The 19,034-nt window shown below is 26.7% G+C and overlaps 1 protein-coding gene and 1 non-coding gene across 2 annotated transcripts; one reads left to right on the forward strand and one right to left on the reverse strand.

Annotated features, from left to right (window-relative positions):
- Positions 1-2,200: 2,200 nt before the first annotated feature.
- Positions 2,201-7,564, reverse strand: LOC145848731 (uncharacterized). The gene is made up of 3 exons (XM_082954009.1): positions 7,202-7,564; positions 6,192-6,629; positions 2,201-3,426 (listed from the first exon to the last, which is right to left on the reverse strand). Exons 1-3 carry the CDS (start codon positions 7,455-7,457, stop codon positions 3,002-3,004), a joined length of 1,119 nt encoding a protein of 372 aa, XP_082810135.1. The 5' UTR covers positions 7,458-7,564; the 3' UTR covers positions 2,201-3,001.
- Positions 7,565-8,821: 1,257 nt separating this feature from the next.
- Positions 8,822-8,904, forward strand: Trnal-uaa (transfer RNA leucine (anticodon UAA)). The gene has a single exon. It is a non-coding gene; the product is annotated as a tRNA-Leu (tRNA).
- Positions 8,905-19,034: the final 10,130 nt, after the last annotated feature.

Genomic DNA, 19,034 nt, shown 5'->3' on the forward strand with positions numbered 1-19,034 from the left:
GGAATTTTCTGTTTGAAAAATACATTCTTACGGATGTTTAGTTTTATTAACGCTCTCTAACTTCACAGCTCTTTAATTACTTGGGCACGTTTTTGGGCTTTTTATTTTATTTTGCTTAAAGAATTCTATTTTGCTTTGTATAATTTTCATTTTGTAAAACTGCATGGTAACATTGGCAGTAGCAGTGTAATTTTTGAATAATAAAAAAAAATGTTAGCATTTTTTTCATATATTATTTATAAAGCAAAGCTGTCGAAACTCGATAATAACTTTATTTTTTTCCACGGAATTAAATTCTGCAACCAACAGGTTAAGAAACAGTTTTAAGGATGGGGTAAAACCGTAAATCATTCACTTAAGTTACAGTTTTTGAAAAAGCAAACCAATAATAGGCTTATACAGTTTTTATTCTGAGTATATTAGTTAAACTATACTAAAGTTTTTTTTTTCTCTAAAATCGATTTTAAACTTTTAATACCATAGTAAAGCCTAGTATAATACTAAACTTCAGCACAAAATAATAAAAAGTCAATCTTATCAACTTATTTAAGCCAAACTTCGTGACTTGCTTTTCTAAAAGTAACTGTATTCAAATTTACTTCGGTTTTTCTTTTCTAAGCAACCTATACCGGTTTAAATTTTCATAAATCAAACTTCTATTTTTAATTAATTCAAGTCTGCAAACAAATAATGAGTACGTGTTGAAAACTTTATATTTTTCTCTTGAAAAACAACTTTAATTGCGTGGGTTGAACGAAGTCACGCGACAGCAAAAAGTTAAAAACAAAAAGGAAAAACAAGACTTAAGTAATAAGTTTTTTTTGTTTTGATTTTGCTGCAAGGCCTGTAACTGCCAATTAAAGCGAGACAGCTGATTTGAATTAATACCTGGTTTTAATAGTTTTAAATGCAAGCGGTGATTGACGTTTTTTAACAGTTTAACATGTGATCGGTTTCTGCCAAATTCGCTTAAGCCTTTTTGAGACTTTAACAATTAAAACTTGAAGTCCCCAGGCACCTAAAGCGCTTAAGTTATTAGTGAATTTAATTGTGTAAGTTAGTACCAGCCGTGTAAAGTTTTTCTTTTGTGTCCTAGGCTCTATAAACACGTGTAACTAATTAAGTTAAGACTCAAGATTTAATAAATAATATTTTTATGCAAACTTAGTCCCTAGATGCCCTAGGGTGGTTGTAAATCTAATTTTGCAAAAGAGCAGTGTTATAGGAGCTTAAAATTAAATCTACTTGCGTTGGTTCATCATAATTGTTATACTAAGTTTACAAAATCATTGATTAAATAACATTACAAGATTTCAAAAAAAAAATGTTAAACCTTATAGCCTTAGTATTTGTATTTAAAATTGGTCTAATGAAAATTAAATTTGTTTAAAAAGATTCCATATAAAAAAGTGTAAGCATTTGAACAAAAATCTCATGTAGTACTAAAGAATAAAATTATACAGGTATTTTAAAAACCTGATTTTTTTATCAAAAATGAGTTTTATCAATAATGACTATATATTAGTACGTTTCAAAACTTTGTCAGCCATAAAACACAAAATAATTTATTTTTTGTAGATATAATTTGCTTTTGTAGTTTTGATTCAAAAAAATATTTAATAATAACTAGAAATTATTAAAATTTGGACTATCAGTATTTGAATGGCTGTGCACCCCTTAAAATTTAATCTTTGAAAATAATTTTAATTCCCCAATGTTTCAAATGGTTTCGTTTAAAAAGTCTATAACAACTGCAAACATTTCAAGGTCACATTATTTTCGTTCTGCTAACTGTAAACTCGTTTTTCAAGCTCACTGGACATTTGAAACATTAGCTTGCAAACAAGCTTGAGCGCTAATCCTCGGCAAACTCGTGAGTACATGGCCTTTCAGCAATTACGCAATCTTAGGTCGGAAAGCCGATATTTTAACTCCTCTGATCTGAATTTAATTGCGCGAACTCGCGAACGACTTTTGCTTTTTGTGATGAATTATGCATTCAGCGCAAAAGTTAGTAGGAAAAACAAGTTATGCAACTTCCACCTACAATACACTGAAATATTAAATAGTCGTTTGCATTGTGTGAGTGGTGGGTTCATTCGTCGAATTTCAACGACAGCAAAGCTATTCTCGCTTTATTTACACAAAAAAACTAAACGTTTTTTTAAGTTTTATTATGATTGGAAAAAAACAAACAAACTAAAGAAAAAGCTACTTTTTATTTTTTTGGCTTTAGTTGATCCAGAGATAGCGTCAAAAAATTTAAAGAAGAATTGTTTTGTAAAATCAAACAAAAAGCTAAATTAAACTCCAAAAGAAAATCTTAGAACGATAAACTATAAAATGAGCTTTTTAACTTTAAATTAAAAACTTGAAATAAAATAAAAAGAAACATTAAAACAAGAAAAAAATTAAATCATGAGTAACTAAAAAATTGATAAAAACATGAACTAATAAGAATGAAACTTAAAAATAGTTGATTAAATAAAATACTAAAATAGCAACAGTAGTAAAGATGGTCATTGAAATTAAAGACAAAAAGATTAAACCACAAAATAAAAAGTCTACTCTTTTTACTACTTGATTAAAGCCTTATATTAAGCAACAGATTTTAATTATAATTGCGAGAAAGATTAACTAATAAACAGTAAAAGAAACATTTAATTAGAAAAAAATAACGAATTTAAGAAGAAAAAATAATGAAAATAAAACTGCTTATGAACTGTTAAAATAAAAAGGCAAAAACATCAAAAACTAAATACTAAATTTTTAAGAAAAGGTTAAGACATCGAGTAAAAACACCAGCTAACTAATCAAAAAAAAACATTTAGAAATTTCAGAGGCTGCTTTGAAACTACAATACCAAAGGCGTTAAAAAATAAATTGAATTTACTTACAAACATTACTACAGTATAACATTTACTAACACAACTAAACTTAAAACCAGTGAAAAACCTTTAAATCAATATCAAGTAAAAATTTCCCAAAGAATATGCCGATTTTAAGAGTAGGAGTTGATTCTCAACCGGAAGCTGGGAATGCAGGAGTTGTGCTGGTTAAGGGTATTTCCCTTCACCGACTCCGACACTGCTCGCCTCCTCTCATTACTCGTCTCCTTGAACTCTCGCGGCGCCTCCAAGCTTCCCGCCAATTCCAAAATTTCCCGCCAAACCCGCAGGAAGTCGGAGTCGCGCGTCGCGCACGGCCGGATCTCGAAGGCGGGCCGGTCGAGCACGTGGTCCATCTCGCACCGGTAGTTCCCCAAAACGAAGACTTTCTGATGAGTGCCGGACCTGCTTTTGCTCGACACGCGCTTGAAGTGTTGCTGCCTTTTGAGGCTGAGGTCGTACTGTCGCAGGTCGAGGTTGGAAATGGTCGCTTCTTCCAAGCTGTCTCCTTTCGTCACCACCGACAAGATTGGTACGTCTGTAAAAACAAAATCACCATAAATTAAGAGTTTAAAAAAATACACTTTTTACATTAATTTTTTTTGTTTACTGTAAAAAAGCTGTAAAAAAGTGGAGTAAAGTAATTACAATTACCCTAGTCTGTGAAGATGATTGAATTGAGTAACGTGAAAAAATAATTATATTGAAATATTTAAATTAAATAGGCAATTTAATGCTCTTTTGCATTGTTTTTATCGTTTAGAGTCAGATTAATTTAAAAAAGTTTAAATACTTTCGTAGTAGTTAGTTTAAATTTACAGTACTGCAAAAACAAAAATTTACACACAAAATAACTCATGCTCTAAAAGGCTTTGATATTGCTAAGAAAGAAACGCTACAGGCGTTTGCAAAAATGCGAAGACTTCTTATCGGGCAATCGCCGAGAAAAGCAATTTTCACTCACGCGACAGAGTGACCACAGGTGTGACCGAGCCTCGCGGGAAGAACCAATAGAAAGCCAGATTTGCGAAAACAACCAATAGAAAGCAAGATCCGATCGGTTTAACCTCGACCTCCGAGCAACGCTTCAAACATCTCCCAATGAGACGTGCACAGAAAAACGAGCGCTTTGCAGCGGTCACTTTTTGTTGCAGGTAAACAAGATAATTACGGGAAAATTTACAGAATTCGCGCGGTGCCCAGTTCCTTGTACGGGCTGAATATTGTGGTAGGATTTCGGTCAGGCCGCAAGAAGCGTGACTTTTGAGTTTTCAGAGGTTAAAAAGCAATAAATTAAATTAAGTCACGTGAAAAATTTTTCCCATTGCCTGTTAAGAATATAAGAAGTGTCTTTGTTTAATTAAGTAAAATATGTTTTACTTTTATTACGTCAATGTTTTTAGTTTTAACGCCATGTGAAATCAACGTCAGTATGCTTTTTATTTAACCCTAAAACTTCAGACGCCGATTTGATGTTTAACTTTCAGTATAATGATCTAGTACTAAGACATGATCTGAATTTAAGATATGCAATAAATCATGTTGTTCAATGTTAATTAAATTCAATAAAATTTGGTTAACCAGCCTCATGACTTTTTAATTTATATAGAAAACAAACTGTAAAAACAACTTTTATTTTCAATTTTGTATTGTAAGTACATACTCACTTTCGTCTATTAATCATTGTAATTCTTCAAGTTTTCAATTTGCATTTGGAAAAAAAAAAAAATTTTGTAAATCTTTTGTCAAAAACATGATAAATGGCAAAAAAAAACTTGGATGACTATAAATATTTTTGATTCTTATTTTAAAAATATAAAATCAACCAAGTTTTAGCTGTGATAATGATATTAAAATATACTAGTTTTTAATTTTTTATACTCTAGTTTAGATAGTAAAAATAGTCGTTTTTTATTTATGTTTACAGCGAGGACATAATATATTTGGTTTCATTTAAAAAACGTTTTAATTCTTATAACCAATTTTTTATACCAATTTCAATGAAAACAAACTTTTGTCAAAAACGCTTTTTACTGAACAACACTTTTTTGGGAGTTCTTACTTGTTCAGTGTTTCATTTTAAAAGCGAAACTAAAAAACAACAAATAAACACCTTTCTATTAGTGCTAGTTTGTTTGCAATCAATGTTTATTGGTTTATACTGCGGTTTTTGTGACGTCATCACCAGCAGATGATGCTTGTAATTGAACGGCGATTTCTCAACAGTTTACTTGCATGTGAAATTTAAACAACATTGTCACTGAGCAAATAGTGAACGTCGTTTTTGGGCAAACAAATAAATTTATTTATTACTTTTTGGACTTGGCTTCGAAGGTTACTGCTAACTAGTTGTTGATAAACAAAGCTGCTTGACCAACAAAAAATCCCAAACATTGAAAGAATGAACAACTTTAATGCTCGACAGAAAATTCAAAAAAAATATATATAAATTTTATAAACTTTCTACATTTTAACTTTTTATTTTTAGTACAAACTGCCGTCAGGTAAACAAAAAGCTTCATTCTGAGAACCGTGCGGAGCGCTAATTTTCCACAAAGCTCTTTTACCACTAAAGAGCGGATCAAGTAAACAAAAAGGCGGTTTCGTGATTGTTTTTTGAGAGTCGTTCGCGGAACTGGAGCTTGTTATTGTCAGTCGGTGGCGTTAATGAGAAATTGCGCTTCTCGGTAGGCTCGTAGTAAAAAGGCGCGGTTTTCTCTGCCAGCTTTTTTGGAGATTGGAATAAAACAAGCAAAGTTTTTGTGTTTTTTTGATTCTTTTAATTTTGAACAGCTACATTTTTTTTTAAAGAAATGCTAATTGAAATTAACAATTTTGTGAAGCTAAGTATGTAAGCAGAAGTATAAGAAAGTATTCACATCAACAGTATAAATAGATATCAATTGTTAACACTTATGAGACATTTTTGTAATTATAATGGATAAAAAGCATACTATTATTAAATATTTATAACCTTTATAGCTGCTCTAAAACTTGACTTTATTCATTTAAAATTAACAAAAAATTGTTCAAGAAAAGGTAATTACTAATAAACTTTGAACACTATAAGTCATACTTGAGCCAATTAGACAAACTTTGACTCTTTATTTCTTAAAATACATTTTAAAACTTGTAATGTGATACTTTTAAACTCATTAGCACAGTTACCTATCATTTACATCTTAATTATTTTCATCAATTTGAAACATATCTTTAAACAATTCAATTTATAAACTTAGCCACTCCTTATATAAATAAACTGCTTTTAGTCATTACATCCATATTATTAACAAAAAAACTCACGTTTAACGCTTTTGACTTTGGAGTTGTACATTGCTTTGCACATTAGGTCCATCAGCTTATTGTTGGCCGGCTTCGTCACGTCTGAAACGAACAGCACAACGTCTATTTTCCTCGTGTGGTCGCAGACGTTGTGGTACCTCTTCTTTATGACGTCATGGTTCATCAGAAGGACGCACGGGACGCACTTGTGATTTATCCGGCCCTCGAGGATGTACCTCAGCATCAGGGCGGCCTGGTCCTGTTCGTGGATGTCCTCCAGGCCGCGGGTGTCGTAGAAAATTACTTTGCCGTTGCGGGTCGGACCGGGTTGCTTTTTGGAGCTGTTCTTGTGGAGGACGCACTGGTCCACGAGGTAGCTGCGACCGGGGGACAGTTTGGCGCATTGCGTCCAAGTTTGCTGCAGGGACATGGACATCGAGTTGATGAATGACGACTTTCCTGTGGGCAAACATCACTTTTGTTATTTTTAATCGCTAAATAAAACCTAACAACACTATAACAGTCTGCTTTTTACTTATGGATTGAGTTTTAAAGAAGTTATTAAAGAATATCATAAAAATATGTCGTATCGATACTTTTAATTACTTTCAAAATGTTTAAAAAAAGATAAAAAAAATTACAAAACTTAAAAGTAAAACTGTTAATTTTCATAATATAAATAGTTTTTATTAGAAATTCACAAAGCTGTTTCAAAAGAGAATGTGTAATACTACTGTTTCTTGAGTAAAAACAAGTAATGAACTGTTCTTTTAGTACAAACTATGTGTAAGCTTATAACAACAACGTTTATGCTTTTTGCACAGACTTTAAGTTTGAAACTACTAGTTGAATTTCTTAAGCCTTTTAATAAACACATTTTTATTATAAAACTAAACTTTGAAAACTATTAAAGTTTTAAACACTGTTTTTTCATCAAAAAAAAGTAACACAGTAACAAGACAAACAGTTCTAATTTCAGAATAAAATTTTAAACAAGTGAATGGGTATGCATTATTACAACACAAGCTCACCAGATTCTTTAGCCCCGACGACGAGAACGTTTAAGTTACTGGAAAGCTGCCACAGGCACTTCTTGATCAAATTTCTGCTCCTCCTGTTCTTGAGCTCGTCGATCTTGCCCTGCGCAACTTTGCTGGAAGCAGCAGCTTGCACAGGGCTTCCTGCTTGCGGCACGAAATTGTTGTTGGCTTCACCGTCATTGCAGCACTCGACGCTCGAACTTGGCGTGACAACTTGCGCTTTCTGCTCTGGAATCTGGGGAGGCATTTCTTGTGCTGGACTTGGTGCAGTTGAGTCTAAACAAACTTTGGTTTAAAATTTTGTGCGCGTGAAAAACTGCAAATCTCCTTTTGAGCTGGCAACTTTTTTTTTTTTTACTAGCAGCTTTTAATGTGCCTTTTTGCGCAAAATGCAGTGCTTATAAGACTGGTTGCAAAAAAGGAGAGAGGCGAAGAAAGGTGCTGCTAAACGGTGAGCAATACACTGAAAAAAGAGCAATACACTGTATGCTTGACTTGTATTACTTGAGAATGCTTATTGATTTTTTCAAGTATTTTTTACTTAAATTTCTGTGTGTTTTGAATTTGTACGCTTGTAAAGAATGCTTATTAAAAAACAAAAGTATAACAAATCACATTTAAATAAATATTTTAATGTAAGTACTCTAAATGACTTTATTTGCATACTACTTGACTTTTAAAATTACTGATATTATAGTTAATACACTATTAACTTTACAAAAAATATTTTTAAACTCAAAATTTTAGTAATTTTTAACTTGAACAGCAATTTTTGTTTTAATCAGGCAATAACACAAATAAACAAAAGATAATATTTATTTTTAAATAAATAAGCTACTTGGTATTTTAAAATATATTTTGTAATAACCAGTTTCGAAAAAATAATACAATTAAAATATATAAATCAACTTTTAAAAAAAATATTTTTACTGAATATTTTTTCAATAAAATTTTAAGTTTAATTCTTTTATTTACATCTTGCTTCTTTAAACTAAGTGTTTTAAAATTTAGTATACTCTGAAAACAAATAACTTATTTATTTTTTTAACTTTTGATAAAAAACTAGCACTAAAAAAACTATTTTAATGTTTCTTTTGATAAATACTTCCAAAAAATTAAGTCTAACATAAATGAAAATTAAATCATCTGCACATAATACTAAGTATACTAAATAGCTTATTAATAATATTATAAGTTAAAACACCATTTCAAAACAGATTTTTTTTAAATTATTTAATTTTAAGTTTAAAGACTAACCATTACCGAAACCTGGTTGTAAATAAAATATTAAATTTGCACATCTCTATTTAAATAAGCTCTTTACATTTCAGTAAATTGAGCAATCTTTTTTAGTTAAGACAAGTAACTATATAAGACTAACTCTTAAAAATAAAACTTTACTTAGTTAAGTTTAATAATTGTATACAAGTTTGTATAAATTTTACTTCAAGTGGGTTACTAATTGTTAAATGTAAGAAGTTTAAGCAAATTTTCAAAATGAATGTAAATAAGCAAATAATTTTATTGCTGAAGTATGTTAATGTAAAATTATTTCTAGAAAGTTTTGGCTCCTTTTAGGTATATATACTGCTTATTTTTGCTTCAAACAGCACTGGGTTGGCCGAGTGGTTAAGGCGTTGGACTTAAGTTCCAATGGACGATTGTCCGCGTGGGTTCGAACCCCACACCCAGTACATTTTTGGCTGACAAATACTTGAGACAAAATTAAAATATTAGTTTTAAAAATGCTTATTCAATGTTTACTACTAACATTTACAGAGTTTAATTTTCTTTGAACGCAAAATACATTTTAATACTAAATTAGTAACTAATCATTAGTTTTAACAGTTTACTTTAAATTTATTAGTTGATAAATTATCTTTAATCCAAATTTCTTTATTATTGCTTAAATATTGCAGTGTTATTTACATCACCTTTTTTAAACCTTTGATTGGGATGATAAAATGCAATTATCTACAAAATTTTAAATAAAAATCTTAATTTTAACTCTATAAGCACTGTTTCCAAATAAATTTCTTTATACTGAGTTGTTTATTATGTAGAAACATTTAATTTTAAATATATAAAAAAAATAAATTTTGCTCAACTATAAAAAAATTCTATAACTTTATAAGTTATTTTTTCTAGACATAAAAATGTTTGTGTAATATGCAAACATCATGACTATAAACAAAAGAACTGATTAAAAGTACTAACCATGATAAAAACAGTTAAACTCATGGTTTTGAAATTCACATTTAATTGCTTTATAAAGTAAACAATATCATAGTATAAATAATAAAGACTACATAAAGTTGTTTTTATGACAACTTTATGCAATTGAAATTAATTTTGTTAACCACAGCAGGTTTGAAAAACACACATACAATCTTAATTATAATTTATAACCCATTACACACCTGCACAAAGCAATAAACAAGTGCATTGGAGTTCACACAGCAAAATGAGGTGAGCAAAAATTTGCCTGCCTAAAAAGCAAAAGCCTTGGTTTGAATTAATTGCCAACAGCAAGCTATTAAGTTTTGCACACCGCACAAACTACTCAAGGCAGGTGCCTTTGCAGAACTTTTAATTTTGCATTCAAGGCAATAAAAGTATAAAGCTGACATATGCTAAAACGTTGATGTAAACATGTAATGGCACAGCCAGAATTGCATATTTTGCTTTATTTTCTTTGACAATTTGTATGAGATTTTCTAATCAGTGCCAACGGCATACTTGTTAATGAAGTTTGTACTTAAGAAATGTTAAATTAGTAAACTTTAATAGCTGTTGTAATGTAAATGGTTAATAAAATTTTATGATGTAAACTTATTTTACTGTACTTGATTGTAAAAAACATGCAATAAAGTTTAAAAATTGTGCATAAACTTCATTGTAGAAGTATTGATAGCATAATTTGTTTTACAACACAATTATGTTGTAAAACTGTATATATGAGATTGGTTGCTGTATTTTTAACTATTTAAGAAATGAAAATTTTAAAATTAATTTACAGAAAATATACTTATTGGAGCTTGTTAAACTATGTTAATATTTCTACTTAAATTTTTATTTTAAATTAATGTTAATACTAGAAAATAAGAAGTCATTATTAATATTTTATATATACATATATATAGTTTAGCTAATTATTATACTTTAATAGTTAATAAGCAATAAACTATATACCTTGAAGCATAATTAATGATGGTGTATTATTATTATAGCACACCCTTATATACTTAGTAAAAATATGAGTACAACTAATATTTGAAATAATTTATTAACTTTAAAATTTGACTTTAAGAAACTTTTCAAACTAAAATATCTTAGTAAGTTTAGTTTAGTATGCTGTAAACCAGTGATATTCATGGTGTGAAACTGTGCACACTAGTGTACATATAAATTATTCTAATGTGCACAGAAAATTTTGAAAAGTGAAAAATATTTTACAATTGACGTTTATTTTGTCTTTATCTATTATAAAAAGCAAACTATAATTTAAGTTAGCTAGTTCTTAACACACTTTTTGTATACTAAGACACTTAAAACATGGATATTATAGATTTTTTTAATAATTATTTATACTTTTTGTAGTCTAGTGTGTACAGAATTTAGATTTCAGTAGTTTGGTGTACACAGATTTTGAAAAGGTTGAATACCACTGCTGTAAACTATTGATTTTTTTGCAGATATTACTTTCAAGCATTTACAAACAAACTTTTTGTTTTAGAATTATAGTTTAGATAACACGTTGTTTCATACAACCATTAAAAATTAGTTAAACAAATATTAACATTTTTTTTTGAACATTACTCACAACTTATAACTATCTATATATGTATTATACTTTGTATAAAACAAATACCTTTTTACATATGTTTATATATCATAAACATGCTATTCTATTCTGCTTCTAAAGTATCAAGCATTTTAAACCAAAATTAAACAAAACAACATTTTGTCTGTTTATGCCATATGAAGATTCTCAAAATTTTAATAATTAGCATACAAGATTATAAAAGCAAATATAATATACACAATATTAAATTTTTTGTTAATATAATCTAATGTTTCAGTAGAACGTTACTTCAAACTTTGAAATCATGCTTTACTGGTAATAATAACTTTTATAGTATATAGTGTAAATGAGATAGCATTATTTGTTTAAAAAACATATATAACAATTAGAAAAATAATAATACAAAATTATGAAATTGCTAAACTATGTTGTTTGATTTTATAAACTTAAATTAGTTTCAGAGTTTCGAAATGACTGATTATTATTAATAAAAATTCAAGTGATACACATGCAGCATTAAATATTTTTAATTTATGAATAAATCAACTTAACTCTTAAACTTATCGTACAACAACAACATTGAAATTAGTTTTCATTTGATAACATGATCAAATTGAAAAAAAAAATTTTCATGGTTTACAATTTGATGTACAAGTAAACAAAAGTTTTAGAAAAATGTTCTATTTCATATTAAGTATAAATCTGGGCAAAATCTGTGTGTTTTTAAGATTATTAATATATACACAAAACTAGTAAAAATTTAAGAAATATAAAACTTAATAGAGTTTATTACATATTATTTTCCAAATCAGCTATATCGATTTAAACAGAGCATACTTACTATATTCAAAAAAAAAATTAAAATTGATATGATAAAAACATGCATTATGCAACTTTTGAAAACTACTTGTTGTTTATAAAGTAAGTAAATAATCAAATAAAAACTGCATACACAGACACTTACCTTTGGATGACTTGATATTTTCACATCAAAGATAAGAGAAATAAGCTTGCTCTAAAACAAACAATTACAAACCTGCAAGATTGTGATTGAAAAGAATTAAAATATTTTGAGAAAAACAAAATTGTTGTTGCATTTGTAAAAGTTTTATAATCTAAACTTAATCACAAGACATTTTTTTTAACTTAAGGAAATTGTTTACAAATTAAAAAAATTTAAATGTAACTTTTTCTATATTTGTTTTCATAACTTGTTTTCATTCATAAAAACTTAGCTCTGTTTCCTTTATAAACTATTTGTATTTAAGAGGAAATGACATGATATATAAATTAAAATATTTTTATATATTTAAGTTAAATAATCATAAGAAAATCAAACTTTTAATATAACTACATCAATGCTTTATACATAGTTTTATATTAGTAATTAAAATACTAAAATTTGTGCTTAACAATAAACTTAAGTAAATTAAAATAACTTTTATTTTAACAAAAAATTGAATTGGTCTAAAACTTTTTATTGAACTATTACAAGAAAGAAAAATAGGAATTGTTTTGATGCTTTTTCAGACATTAAACATATGTTGTTTGTTACTAAGACTTCAAAACTATCTCTAACCTGTGTATGTAAACAAAACTGGAGTAAACTTGCTTAAAGTAAACAAAGTGTCCAAAAGCTTTTTTTAACTTTTACAACCAGTTGGCAAAGCAACTACAAAAGAAAAATATTAACAAAACAAAAAACCTAATATCTTATTTTTGTGCGTTAATATAACACTGAATACTGTACCTAACTGTAAGTAAATTTTTTCTGTCTCCATATTGATAAAATTTAAAAGCTTTTATCTTCTTAAAGTATAAAGTTCCTTTGATTTAAATATTATTTTTTTGTACCTTTTATTAAATTTAGAACTAAGTAATTTCACCCTAAAAAAAGATGATTTTTAAACAAAATGTTCAATTTATTTTCTTATCATATAAGTAATACTTTTATTATGTATGTAGTTCTATAGAAATTATTCACTGTTGTAGGTTTTTACTATTATTATAGTAAAATAAAAAAGAAACTATTTCTTAGCGGTTCGTTTAATAAAATAGAAACAAATTAAAATGAACCAGAATTAAATAGTTAGTTTAATATAGTTTTTTTAAAGATTCTAATGCATCCTAAGGTAATTTTATTCTGCTTATATTTATAATTTCCCTAACAAATTTATACTCAACTAAGACTACAAAAGCTTTTTAACATTTTAGTTTTTTGGTAAATCTTTTTGATAAGACTTCTTTACTAAAAATTATCAAGTTTTTATTGTCTTCAACACATAAACAAAAATTTAACATTCTTAGTAAAACATAAAAGCTCAACATACTAACTATTTCTAAATCTATTTTTAAAAGTATTAACTAATAAATAAAACTTTGAACTTGTGTCGTGATTTAAAGTGAAGCGTCATAAAACAAAAAAAATCGTCACAAAAGTTTTGCAGAACAAAATTCTCTATTCTAAGTGTGACGTACATATTAACAAGTGTAAAACAAAGCTTAAAAAATTATAAATAAGTGTTTTACTTATACTTACTATGTTCTGATTTTAAAAATTAAAAGCTACTTTACTTGATAAATTTTTTAAAATAGACAAGACTATACTTACATAAGCTTTAAAAAATATAATCTAAACTTTATTTTAAAATATTAATTTATAGTTGTGCCGAGATAAAGTTTTGAGCCGCTAAATTTTAAATGTTATGCTCAAAAAAAAAAAAAAAGCACTTCTTAGTTGAAAACAAAAGCATGAATAAATTTATGATTTGATTTTGTAAAGTTTAAAAAAATAACATAAATTAAAAATTTAAACAAAACTTACAGTTTTAACTTTATACTTTTAGAAAAAAAAATAACTACTTTGAGTTTTAGTTTAAAATAAATATTTGTATATGCTAATTCTGCAAAACGTAAAAAAATATATGACGTGCTTATAAGTGGTATACTTTTTTTAATAAACTTTGAAAATATATAGCTATTATTAGAAATGACTAAATTTTTAGCTTGTTGATATATTGAAGCATTTTAAAATACATTTTTTAACTATTTATACATATTAATAAGTTAGATTACACCAACAACAAGTTTTAAGCAAAACTTTAAAATAAAATAATTTGTTAAAAAAACTATGGTTAACAAAATAGAAAAAATCTTAAAAACATTATTTGTATAAAATTCTTTTAAAAACTTTTTTTTACATTGAAAAAGTTTGTTTAATTAAATTTTTATCGTTGCAAGGGGTAAAGTTTGAGACTGATGTTTTTTTATCATTAATAAAAGTTAGTTAAACAAGATAAAATTCTCTTTACAGTAATTAGATAGCTTTATACTGATATAAAATACAACTAACTTCATTGGACTTATATTTTTTAGTGTTTAAAATCGAGCTATTGTTCAAAAACATTAATATAGTATTATATGTACAGTTGCTGCAAAATAAAATAACTTCTAAAACAAAAACATAACAGCTTATATGCACAACTAAAAGAAAATCACAATACGTTAACCAATACATAACATAGTATTTGTAAATAATAGTTTGAAAACTGATATGATGTTTTTTGTTTGTTTTTACTTAAACTTAAAGCTTTTGTCAAGTATAAAATCATACAAACTTTATATAAATGAAAAATACTAAAGTTGTCGTTATCTGCATCATAATTGTAGATTATCTCAACATTACTGTTCTGTGTGATAAATTGTTCTAGTTTGTAAGGAAATAGCAAACAAGTAATATCACTTTGGTTAGAGACCTGACTTATTTAAAACTTAAATTACATAGCTGTGATTCGCTAAATAGATCTATTTAATTGTTAAAATAAAAACTTTATTCTTTTCTCGATACTGAAATAAAGTTAGGAAACCAACTATTTTAAAAGAACTAATTTGTAAAATACAACTATGTTAGTTTTAACTTATTAACATTTTTAAAGTCAAAACTGGAAACGCTTTTATGATTCAATAGAGTTTTAAAACCTTTAAGTTGAATATATTAATAAAACAAACATATCATTTTTACGTAAGTATTTTAGTTTCTAATAAAGGTGTTTTTATGTTTTTTTTTTTTATTTCTAGTAGAATTTTTTTTTATTAAATTTTTGAAATTATAAACGAGTTACACAAAAAAAAAGTTATCGATTAGATTTTATTTAAAGAACGGACAGAAAACAACAACTTTAAAGATGACTCGGTTTTTACTGGAAATAGAGAGTCTTGTTTTCGAAATTCACAAAAACAAGAAGGTACTTTACGTTTTCGAAAACAACACGCCACTTTTGAGTGACGTCACTAATGACTCACGGCCAAGTAGCTTGTTTACGTTTCTTAGCAACGGCTTCGGTGAATCGAAAGTGATTTTCAGAATCGAAAGTGATTTAAATGGGTATTTTGCATTCGAAAGTCAAGTACTCACATTGTAGGCAAACTAATTGTAGAAATACTTTAATTTAAGTTAATTGCTTTTATTTTTTTGCTGGCATATTTGCACAATTATCGTCAATTTTTACTTTTTCTTTTGTTTAGTAGTAATAATCAGGAAACTTCATTTCAGATATTATTGCATCTGTGCTCGCAAGATGTATAAATAAATAAGTGCACAACTATTTGAACTCGGACAGTTCAAATTGCGACAGTTTACATTCATTAACAAATTTTTAAAGTGCCACAACTTAAAAAATTATGTGTATTTGAAAAAAAAAAGCAAAACAAAAAAAGTATGTAGGTCTTAACAATGTCTACAAGCCATTTTTTTTTTGCAAAATTTTAAATATTGCTTGAGATATGGCAAAAATAAGTTTTAAAATAGAGTAATTTTTATTAATTTTTGATGGTTCTAAAGAATGTTTAAAAATTTTCAAAGAACAAAAAATGGCTTGTAGATATTATTAATACCTATACATACGTATATATTTTTAAATACGTATAACTTTTTGAGATCTAGTCTGTAAACGTATTTTTAAGAGTTTGAATTGTCAGAACTTGAATTTTCTAAATTTTAACTATCATTTAACTTAAATAAATCAACCATTTGTTTAAAGTTATACTAAGCTCTGTGTGTTTGAATCCAACGCCTTAGATAGCAAGTAGTTTATATATAATATTCTTTAATTAAAACTGATTATGAAAATAGTTAAAATTTTATTGGAATGTGGAACGTGTATAGTTTATACAAATGTAGTTTAAGCTTTTTATTACTCAAATTAGCTCAGACATTAATACTATTGTTATAATGTTTTATTATTTTTAGAAATTAGCTTCTTTTTATTAGTCCTTGGGTAAAATTTAGTTATGAAAAAAACAGATTTTTAATTGCTGTGTATTTTCAGAAATTAAGTTTTACAAATTTATTCAAAAAAATTGCAGTTATTTCCAAAAAGATCGGATTAAAGTCTACTAACAAAACTAGTGCTTCTACACAGTTAATTAAATCTAGTTTCTTATAATTTTCATGCTTTCAAAGTTATTTCTTCTTTGCTTTGTAATGATGGTTTTTTTTCAATTTCAGGAGAAGACTAAAAAATTAGTTCTTAGAAAAATTTGTTATTTTACATTTAATTTTTTACCGCTTCCCTGTAGTAAAATATATTCTAGGTACAAGGTACATATGTATGAATTGAAAATTTTAATATACTACTTAAAGCAGCTTTAAAAAGTAAGACAACATGTACTGTATAACTATTTATAACACTTTATGCTGCTCAATAACTTACTAAGCGCAGCAGAATAGTTTCTATACAAAGTTATTTAGAGCAATAGTTTACTTTTAAAACTGTGCTTAAAATATCATCTAGTAAAATATATTGTACAAGAGCCTACCTTGCAAACTATGCAATTGTTTTGATGAAAGCTACAGTTATGGCATTTCAATCGAAATTTCAAACCTATAGTGTGTTTAATTTTGCTAAGAAGTAGAGCTAAAATACTTTATATTTTACTAAATTTACTTTTTAACATTATTCAATCTTTTTCTTAAAGTATAGCATTTAGTAAAGTTTAAAAAAATTTTGAAATTGATGTTATTTTTTATATGGTTTTAAAAAGTTAGCTCACCTAACCAAAACTAAATAAAGTTTGCATTGTTTTTTACCCGATTAAATGCGCATAATTCTTTAATTCCATAACTGTGAAAAGTCAGTAATATAAACTTACCCACGCTATTAATCACAAGTTGAAATATTAAAAAAAATTCTAATTCAAAATCTTGCAGTTTTTGTTCATGAATTTACAGTAGTTTAATTATCTACTTAAGCTGAAGTAAATTTTGTATTAATAATGAAAAAGTAACATTTGTGTAACTTAGAGCTTTAAAAGTGCACAAATTTAGTCTAATCATACTTATGAACTTTTTGTTACATATATACAGTTACAATATAGCACAATATTATGTGCTCAAACAATAATAATTCACTTAATATTTACCGGGTTTCTGCAAACAAATAGCTTAAGTTGACAGTTTTAGGGGTGTTTTATTTGTTGTACGTGTTAAATCATGTGAAAAAGTGCGTAGTTTATTGCTTAAGAAAATATTTGGACTTTTTTAAGAAACAATGTAAGAACAGTTTTAAACAAACAGACAAAGTAGTTGCACTGTTTTGCACTTGAAAAAAAAAGAACAATAAGTATTCTTGTTTAAAATTTTATGTGAATACAAAAAAAAACCTTTTAGCTTATTAAATAAACAAAAATAATTCTAAATCAAATTTTGTTGTTTCAAGGAAGATATCTATGTAATTAACAAAAGTTGAAAAGTTTCGTTGTCTACGTACTTAAAATGTTTTTTTTTTGACTGAACGTACTAAAATAAAATACTAGTTGTACGCTAAAAAAAGTTTAATTGTTAAAAGTTAAATTGTCATAATTGAAAATGTTTCTTGTTTTAAAATTTGATGTGCACAATTTTGTTGATAAACATAAAAAACTAGTTAATATTTAAGTATTAACAGTCAAAAAAAAGCTTAAATAAAGTTGTCAAGTTTATTAGTAAATAACATAGATTAAGTTTAAAACATCTTTTAATTAACTGAAAAGGATTAAATATAAATTTATATGTATTTTATAAATAAACAAGTCCAACTAGAGTAACAACACATTTTTCATAAAGCATAATTTTGAATTTGTAACAGGAAAAAAGTAACTTTAAAATTCAAGTTAAATAAAAACCTTCTTAAAGAGTTAACATAAAATATTTTTAAGAACGAATTACAAAACTTTCTGTGCAGAACGGAAGCAATCAATACAGATTAAAAAGAAAAGTGCTGAGAAAGTATAAAGCTGAACTTTCTAATTACTTGCAATTTTTTATCTACTACATACTCAGCAAAAACTTAAGAAATATAGACATATATTATACTAATTGTTATAGTTGTTACAAATTTTTTGTACTTAGTAATTTTTTTTTGAAATCAATAACTCATTAAGTTTACAGAGAATTTGTATTAAGCATCAAACATTTAAACTATACCTAATACAAATTTTCTGTAAACTTAATGAGTTATTGATTGCAAAACAAAAACATTACTAAGTACAAAACATTTGTAACAACTATAACAATTAGTATAATATATGTCTATATTTCTTAAGTTTTTGCTGAGTATGTAGTAGATAAAAAAATTGCAAGTAATTAGAAAGTTCAGCTTTAAACTTTACTTAATATTATTGTATCAAATGTTTGTAACTTTTTTTAAGTGTTATTATTTTACAAAAATAAATTATACTTATCACTCGACCATGTCTGCGTTTTTCCGCGATAGTCTGCCGAAACATAAGAAAGCAGTAATTCAAAAACAAATATCACAGAATACGCATATTTTTATACTTGATTAGTTTTTGGAAATTTCAATAAACTTAGACTTTTAACTGCTGTAGAACTTTTTGATATGAAAATAACTTAGTGCTTTAAGTTAGTTGAAACTTGTTTATTGTAGTTTTTTCTTGGTTATATTACTTGAACCTTATTATGAAAACTTTTTTACTTTAATTTAAGACTTAAGTACGTAAGAAAACTATTTAATATTAAAA

Source organism: Thalia democratica, unplaced genomic scaffold (assembly GCF_965202585.1).
Source record: "Thalia democratica unplaced genomic scaffold, ktThaDemo2.hap1.1 HAP1_SCAFFOLD_1643, whole genome shotgun sequence".
Lineage (NCBI taxonomy): Eukaryota > Metazoa > Chordata > Thaliacea > Salpida > Salpidae > Thalia > Thalia democratica.

Excerpts from the sequence above, each read along its gene's own strand:
- LOC145848731 (XM_082954009.1), bottom strand. The coding sequence starts at position 7,457 with ATGCCTCCCCAGATTCCAGAGCAGAAAGCGCAAGTTGTCACGCCAAGT. Across the intron at positions 6,630-7,201 it reads CGTCGGGGCTAAAGAATCTG|GAAAGTCGTCATTCATCAAC; the intron begins GTGAGCTTGTGT and ends GTTTGCCCACAG. Across the intron at positions 3,427-6,191 it reads CAAAGTCAAAAGCGTTAAAC|ACGTACCAATCTTGTCGGTG; the intron begins GTGAGTTTTTTT and ends TTGTTTTTACAG.